The 8043-nt window shown below is 51.7% G+C and overlaps 1 protein-coding gene across 1 annotated transcript; it reads left to right on the top strand.

Annotated features, from left to right (window-relative positions):
• Positions 1-616: 616 nt before the first annotated feature.
• Positions 617-2669, top strand: POU4F1 (POU class 4 homeobox 1). The gene is made up of 2 exons (XM_067289686.1): positions 617-739; positions 1614-2669. Exons 1-2 carry the CDS (start codon positions 617-619, stop codon positions 2667-2669), a joined length of 1179 nt encoding a protein of 392 aa, XP_067145787.1.
• The last annotated feature ends 5374 nt before the right edge of the window (positions 2670-8043 follow it).

Raw genomic sequence — 8043 nt, 5'->3', positions numbered from 1 at the left:
CGCTGCGCACCCCCGCCCCCTCGGCGCGCCCCGCGCCGCCCCGCGCCGCGCCGCGCCGCGCCGCGCGCACTTGTGGCAGCTACAGGTGCCGCACCTGCCCCGCTATAAGAGCAGCCTCGCTATAAGAGCAGCCGCGGCCGCGGCGAGACGGGCGAGCGCTGCGGGAGATGCAACAAGGCGCGGGGAGGCAGGGACCGGGGGCGGCGGGAGGAAAGGCAGGAGGAGGAGGAGGAGGAGGAGGAGGAGGAGGAGGAGGAGGAGGAAGGGGGGGAGACAGCTGATGCCTGTCAAAGCCGGAGCGGCGGCGCTCTCGCGAGAGCCCGCCCGGCTGTAGCCACGGGATGCGGGGCTCAGGTGCGCGCAGAGCGCAGCGCAGCGCGCCCGGCGCCGGGCAGCGGCAGGCAGATAAGTGAAGCCGGCGGGGCCGCAGGGAGCCTCGCCGCCCGCTCACCCGAGCGCCGGCCATCGCGGCAGCGGCGGCGGCGGCGGCGCCACCGGCTCCGCCACCGTCACCCGCCACCGTCCGCGGCGTCCCCCGGCGGGAAGAGAGAGCCCGGAGAGCACTTTTCCCCCTCACTTTAGGAGTGTTTGTGGATTTACATGCCAAGCCTTCAAGATGATGTCCATGAACAGCAAACAGCCGCATTTTGCCATGCATCCCACCCTACCTGAGCACAAATACCCCTCTCTACACTCCAGCTCGGAAGCAATAAGAAGAGCATGTCTACCAACTCCACCGGTAAGGGACAGGCAGCTGCAGCTCTCTTTCTCTCTCTTTCTCTCTCTTTCTTTCTTTCTTTCTTTCTCTCTCTCTCTCTCTCTCTTACGTAGACACACTCTTTCTTTCTCTCTCTCTCTCCTTCCTGTATACTGCATGTATGTGTATGTGCATTAATAAAAAAACCGCTGCGAGGCACATTTTGACAAGCGGCGCTTAATGTTTTTTTCATGTCTTCCTTTGCAATCATCTGAGCGCCTGTGATCTTTTTTGAAAGCGGTGTTCACACGAGTCTCCGACTTCATCCACTTTCTGTATTAATTTTTATGACTCGGCCTCTGAAAAGGAATGCGCTTTATGTGCTCTTGTGTTTAATACAATTCCCCAGCTGAGAGTTACAGATCCACTTCTTCTCCTCCTTCTCTTCCTTTCTCTTCTTTCTGTCCTCTTTTTATATATATATATTTTATATTTATTTGTTCCCTTCACGCCCCCGTCCTCCCCTTTTCGGATTCTCCCCCGGCTCCTTGCCCTTTCTGCCGTCCCCTTCTTCCTTTCCTTTTCTGCTCCCTCTCCTTGCTGTGTCCCCTATTATTCTGCCCCCTCCCCTATTTTCTCTCACTTCCCCGCATTGTCCCCTTCCCCCATTCCCTTGGGTCTCCCCCTTTACACCCGCATACCGCCCCGACTCGCCTGCACGGTCACCCCAACTTTGCCCACCTCTCCCGGGCTCCCCTCCTTCGACTTGCCCCCTGTGCACCGCACGCTCCCTTACCGCCACGCTCGCCACCCCTCTCTGCCCCTTGCCCTCCCGTCCTCGGGGCGCTTGGCCCCTTCCCTGCCTGCCCGGCGCCCTCCTGTCCCCGCGCCCCGCTCTGTTTTGTGTCCTTTGCAGCTGCAGAGCAATATCTTCGCCAGCCTCGATGAGACTCTGCTGGCGCGGGCCGAGGCTCTGGCCGCCGTCGACATCGCCGTGTCGCAGGGCAAGAGCCACCCGTTCAAGCCGGACGCCACCTACCACACCATGAACAGCGTGCCCTGCACCTCCACCTCCACCGTGCCCCTGGCGCACCACCACCACCACCACCACCACCACCACCAGGCGCTGGAGCCCGGCGACCTCCTCGACCACATCACCTCCCCCTCCCTGGCGCTCATGCCCGGCGGCGGCGGCGGCGGCGGAGGCGGCGGCGGCGGCGGCCACGACGGGGCGGGCGGCGGCGGCGGCGGGGCCGGCGGCGGCGGCGGCGGCGGCGCGGGCGGCGGCGGTGGCGGCGGCGGCCTCATCTCCACCTCGGCCCACCCGCACTCGCACATGCACGGCCTGGGCCACCTCTCGCACCCGGCCGCCATGAACATGCCGTCGGGGCTGCCGCACCCGGGGCTGGTGGCTGCGCACCACGGCGCCGCGGGTCAGGTGGCCTCGGCGGCGGCCGTGGTGGGGGCAGCCGGCTTGGCCTCCATCTGCGACTCGGACACGGACCCGCGGGAGCTGGAGGCCTTCGCCGAGCGCTTCAAGCAGCGCCGCATCAAGCTGGGGGTGACCCAGGCCGACGTGGGCTCGGCGCTGGCCAACCTGAAGATCCCGGGCGTGGGCTCGCTGAGCCAGAGCACCATCTGCCGCTTCGAGTCGCTCACCCTGTCGCACAACAACATGATCGCCCTCAAGCCCATCCTGCAGGCCTGGCTGGAGGAGGCCGAGGGCGCCCAGCGGGAAAAAATGAACAAGCCCGAGCTCTTCAACGGGGGCGAGAAGAAGCGCAAGCGGACTTCCATCGCCGCCCCGGAGAAGCGCTCCCTCGAGGCCTACTTCGCCGTGCAGCCCCGGCCCTCCTCCGAGAAGATCGCCGCCATCGCCGAGAAATTGGACCTCAAAAAGAACGTGGTGCGGGTTTGGTTTTGCAACCAGAGACAGAAGCAGAAACGGATGAAATTTTCCGCCACCTACTAGGTGGGGGGGCTGGGGGAGCAGGAGGGGCGGCCCGGGCCCGGGCCCGCTGCAGCCGCCGTTGCTGCCGTCGGGGAGACGGGGCCGCGGGGCACCCGTGGACCAAGGGACGGTGCCGAAATCACCACAAACTCGTCGATGAGCGGAGGGCAGGGGGGGCGCTATCAGTTATTGAAACAAAAAGACACCGGGACACCCACGAGGAGGAGGAGGAGAAGGTAAAAATGCTCTAGAAACCTGTGGGGGTCACTCCTGCAGCTCGATCCCCCCTCTTCCCCCCGCGGCAGAAAGAGCAACTGAACGCATAAACACACACAGACACACACCAATAAATGCCGTGACAGCAACAACCACAAACCAAGAAACCTAAGTCACAACTTTTGGAAGGAAAACAAAACCAACCACCAAACCCGGAAGGTGAAACTGTTGGTGATGATGCTACATTTGTTTCGGTTTGGGTCTCTCTTCATTACTTTCCTTTAGTTGTTTTTTTCTTTCTTGCTTTTTCCCTTGCTTGATAATGAGGACGACCATGGTTTGGCGTGGGGATTATTTATTTATTTATTTATTTATTTATTTTTGCGTGTGTGTGCGTTTGTTTTGGTTTGTTTCCTTGAATGACTTTTTTTTTTTCCATGAGGCTTTGTCGATGGGTCTTGTCTGTGTTGGGGGGAGCGGTGCGAGCGGGGCCGGAGCAGGGAGCGGGAGCGGGGCCGGGAGCGGGGTCGACCGGGCCGGGGCGGCGCAGGCGGCGGCCCCGGGGGCAGAGCCTGCCCTTCTTCCCCAGGCACCGCTGGGACGGCCGGACCTGAGCAGTCCCTTTGCTCTCCGCTGCTGCCTCAAAAATCCTAGATAGCCAAAGGGGGAGGAAAAAAAGTTACTTCACAGCCCCTTTGTTTCCGCTCCTTCCCGAGCGTGTTTGCGCTTCTACCTATGTCTGAAGACAAATCCCTGTCTCGGCAGCGATGTGTCAGGAGACGGCTGCCAAGCCGGCGGCGATGCTCCGCGGGCTGCCCCTCTCGGCCCTGGAGGAGATGCCCGGGCTCCTCGCGGCCGAGGCGCCCCGCTGCCGCCCCGCCGCCGCTCGGGGCTGGGCTCCTGCCCTGCTCCGCCCTGCGCGCTCCGGGTGATTTCCCGGAGTGAGCAAACGAAAGCACCGCTGCGAAGGGGCAGGGCTGGAAAGGGCATCGGTTTCCGAGGGGTCTGCATGTTGGGAATAAGCGGGGGGCGGGGGGGGGCAAAAAAAGACACGTTTGGGTTTGAAGCTCGTTTATTGTAAATAATAAACGTTAGGTAGAGGACGGCTTTGGGGGTGGGGGGTGGTTCAGTTTGCACTATCACAGTCTCCCGGATTGGAAGCGATGATGATATTCCGTAATAACGATGCTAATAGTAATCAAGGTGCATTAGATGTCTCGCGGATTGAAAATAAATAAAAAGATGATCAGAGCTCATTAGGTAAAAGACCAGCTATGTGCAGAAGACATTGCCTGGGTCTGGCTGTTACTGAATGATTGACAATGCTTTTAAGTAAAAAGGAGTTTCTGAACAGAAAATACCCTTCTGTTTAAAACAAAACAAACAATAGACTGAAATTATTCATGATCTAAAAAAAAAAAAAAAGAAAAAAGGCATAGAAAGATCCGTGATAAAGTCTCGATATTATTTATTTATTTAACTATTTATTTTATTATTATTATTGCTATTATTAATATTATTATTTTATGTATCATTGTTTGCAGCGCAAACATTCTATGCATTTCGAAACTGAGCACTAAATAGATTAGCTTCTGGTAGAATCTTTTGTGGATGGTGTAATTTCACAGTTTAACTGCCTGTTTTCACCGAAAACACAAACATTCTTGTCACGTTCTTGTATTTAGATTTAAAAGAGGAAAAAGAGAAAAAAAAAGAGAAGAAAGACGATTGTAAATATTTTCTTTAATGCATACACACACACACACACACACACACACACACACACAAAAAGGGTTACAAACTGCAACCACGTGTGGATCCTGAAATGTCTCACTGAATAATCTACCTGTCCATGTATGTTTGCTGAGCTTTCTCCTGGGTTGTGTCTTTATTACTTTTATTTCTATCAGAAATATTTCTGTACGCCAAAATACAACAGGGAGATGCGTCCCAGCATACTTACAAATAAAACAAACGTGAAAACAGAATAGTTGTTATTATTGGGTACATTTAAAAAAAAATCTATTTCCGAGACACGGCTGGTAAATTCAAGGTACAGCCGTTAGACGATAAGACTAATTCTACCAAAAAGAAAATAGTGAGAGATGTATTTTTCTGCTAAATCCAGAAATCATTACTTTGAGATAGCTCTTATGTGAAAATCGGTGCTCTGAATAAAATTAACTATATATTAGCTGCGTGTGTTTCTTGGAGTTTATTCTATAACTGCAGAATATAAATCAAAGTAAATTTTAAAAAGGACTTCTGAAGTATTTCTTTTCAGTTTGCTGGAAAGGATTATGCACCTACAAAATATGTATAAAGAAAAAAAATTTTGGGTGGTTTCAGGTTTATATGTTGTTCTGACTGGCCTAATTGCACTTAATTATGTAATAAAATACTTTATTTTTATTTTGGGTTAATAAATATGAAAATCATAAACTGATCTCTCCTTATGTTGTAAATGCAATTGTTCATTAGGAACGTATAGGATGCCACCTACTGCTTCAAGTGATCAAAGAACCTCTTTCTATTTTCTGATGATCTGTGACTAGATCAGATGCCAAATGTAAAAAGTTACTTAATAGCTGGGATTATTTCTTCTGTAGACATATTTTAGCCAAATCTTTTTAATTTCGCCGGTAAATCTGTGAATCAAGACACGTGATGTTCAGAAAAGAATAATACGTTCATAAAGCTGTGATTTTAAACAACTGTTGATGTTAAAAAATAAATACTAAAGGTATTTTTAAAACATAGATCTCGTCCACCGGAAATTGACTTGTTTCTGTTGTTATTAACTTGAAATGTCATCAGAATTTTTAATAAATGCATTTGTAAAAATATTATTTTATAGAAAAGCATTACCGGATATCATTTTTGGAGAGTCAGGAATGAACAAATAAAATTAATTACAAATGCTGAGTTTTTTTCATCTGCCCCAAACAACTGAAATGTTACAAGCGACAATACATTTGTATTATACAATAATGACCAATGTATGTATTGAAAAGTTAAGGAGTTTGTTTTGTAATAAGTACAATCCTTATCGAGTACAAAGAAAAAACAATACGTTAATAAAACTGATCATGAAAATAAAAGCTTTGCAGAGTTTCCTATTTTTTTTATGGTAGGAAACTGTGCAAAACCGGAATGTTCTGCTTTCTGTTGGATGAATCTGAACAGTTCATAAAAATACCGATGAGGCCTTTTTAATAAGTGCCTCGCTAAAAATAGCTCAGGGAAAGAAAAAAAAAAGATAAGTGTGTATATTCGTGTTTTTAAGGACTAACCTAACAACTGTTAAAACTTTCACTTCCAAGAGAGAAAGTAAGAAAGAAAAGACGAAGAGGCAGAAAATTCATTCGCATTTATTCCCCAGCAGCCTGTAATCGCCTGCACACGGAAGTCCAATCGGCTGCTAAAAAAGATACAGAATATTTTCCTTGTAATAGTGAGAAAGGCCTTTGCTGGATGGAGGCTGCGACCTCTGGTACCTTCAGAACTTGCAGCCGCCTCAGCAGCTATGACCCCTCCCGAGGACACTTCGGTACCGCCGTCGCTTACAGTTCTTTTTTCCCCCCACATCTGATGTGTCTTGCCGCTTTACTCTGGTGATTCCCGAGTCCTAAGCCCGTAAGACCCGGACTGACTCCTGGAATTTCGCTTTAACACTTGCTCTCCAATTGCTTTCAACTTAGATTAGGCCATCATAAGTGAATAACAGACACCCACTGCCATGATCGTATTGATTTTTACTCTCCTGTGATATTAAGACTAATTCGGTCCTGGTTCAACAAGTAAAAAGGCTCCCCAGAAGGCGAATGAAGTGTCCTACAGCACAGATTTTATGGTTTATATGCCTTGCTCTTCCGCTCCCTCCCTCCCCCCCCTTTCCTCCAAAGAGAGATAGATTTGTCGAAAGATAATTATTTTAACTCTGACGGACTTGATCGCGGAAAGCTTGATACCACCGCTGCTGCCCTGTGTTATTCTGGCATTTCCCAAACGATTTTAAATCCCTCCAGTTATTTATGTCTTGCTTTCCAGGCGATGCTTTTTTTTTAAGGCTTTATTATATTTACCTGCTGATTCCAAAGAGGAGAAAAGCCTAATTGATTTTAAAAGATCGGCAGCAGAATTCCAATCCGCATGGGAACCTATTTCCACCTGCGAGACAAGCATATTATTATCAGTAATTATGTTATTTAAGAGTTGATAAAATATTGGAGCTCGCTGCTGCCTAGGCCCCTTCTCCAGCCTCAGTATAAATGGGACCTCTGCCAGAAGAGCAATGGTTCTGCAGAGCCGCTTCGATCACGTGCATTGCGAAAGGATTGCTGCAAATACAATTACAGAGCCGCCTTTAATAATTCATGGACTGAGATTTAGAAAATTAATAAAATGAATTATAACAAGAGGCTAATTAAAAACTTTAGTAATTGTTGTCAAGACAGCTTGATGGGAGGCACCAGCCCCCCCCCCCCCCCCCGTTTCCCCTCGTTCGCACTCACCCCTTCCCCTTCCGCTTTGGGGAAACATATTTTTCCCTCCTTTGCAACCCCTTCGCACCTGAAGGAGACTGCGTTTGGGAGAAGAGCAGGGGAGGTGGTGGGTGAACATATAGGTCAGTTGCAGCCGAGATGGGACCGAGGTGGTAAAACTGCAAACAAGTCTGTTTATACCCTGGCAAAGCATGGGGATGAAGGGATGGGTGGATGGATAGATGGTTTGATGAGTGAAATCCGGGGCTCGGAAGTTAATTTAAAATAGGGTTTCGCACATAAAACAGGCGTCTCACAACCCCTGCCGAAGCGCAGAAAGCACCGGCAAAGAAGCAGCGGCTCCGCACACGCGGATCCCCGCTCACGCACCGCCCGGCACGGCGGGGCCGCGCCCGCCTGCATGGGCACAGGCGCGCACCTTGCGCACCCGCGCAGCGGCGGCGGGGCGGCCCGGGGCTTTGCACCTCCGCGGAGGGCGGCGCTCTACTCGCCCTGGACGGTGGCAGCGACGGGACTGCGGCGCGCAGGGCCCCGCTCCGCGGGCGGCCGCGCAGCGGCTCCGCGGGCCCCCGGCGGCTCCCCGCGGCGCCGCGCCGAGCTTGCCCTTGCGAGCCGGCGCTGGGGCCATTGCTGCCCCTGCGAGACCTGCCCCCCAAATCCGGCGCTGCGCTGGC

The sequence above is a fragment of the Apteryx mantelli genome, chromosome 1 (assembly GCF_036417845.1).
Source record: "Apteryx mantelli isolate bAptMan1 chromosome 1, bAptMan1.hap1, whole genome shotgun sequence".
NCBI lineage: Eukaryota > Metazoa > Chordata > Aves > Apterygiformes > Apterygidae > Apteryx > Apteryx mantelli.
Note: the sequence above shows the minus strand (reverse complement) of the source record. Positions and strands in the feature narration are given on the sequence as shown.

Excerpts from the sequence above, each read along its gene's own strand:
- POU4F1 (XM_067289686.1), top strand. The coding sequence starts at position 617 with ATGATGTCCATGAACAGCAAACAGCCGCATTTTGCCATGCATCCCACC. Across the intron at positions 740-1,613 it reads CATGTCTACCAACTCCACCG|CTGCAGAGCAATATCTTCGC; the intron begins GTAAGGGACAGG and ends TGTCCTTTGCAG.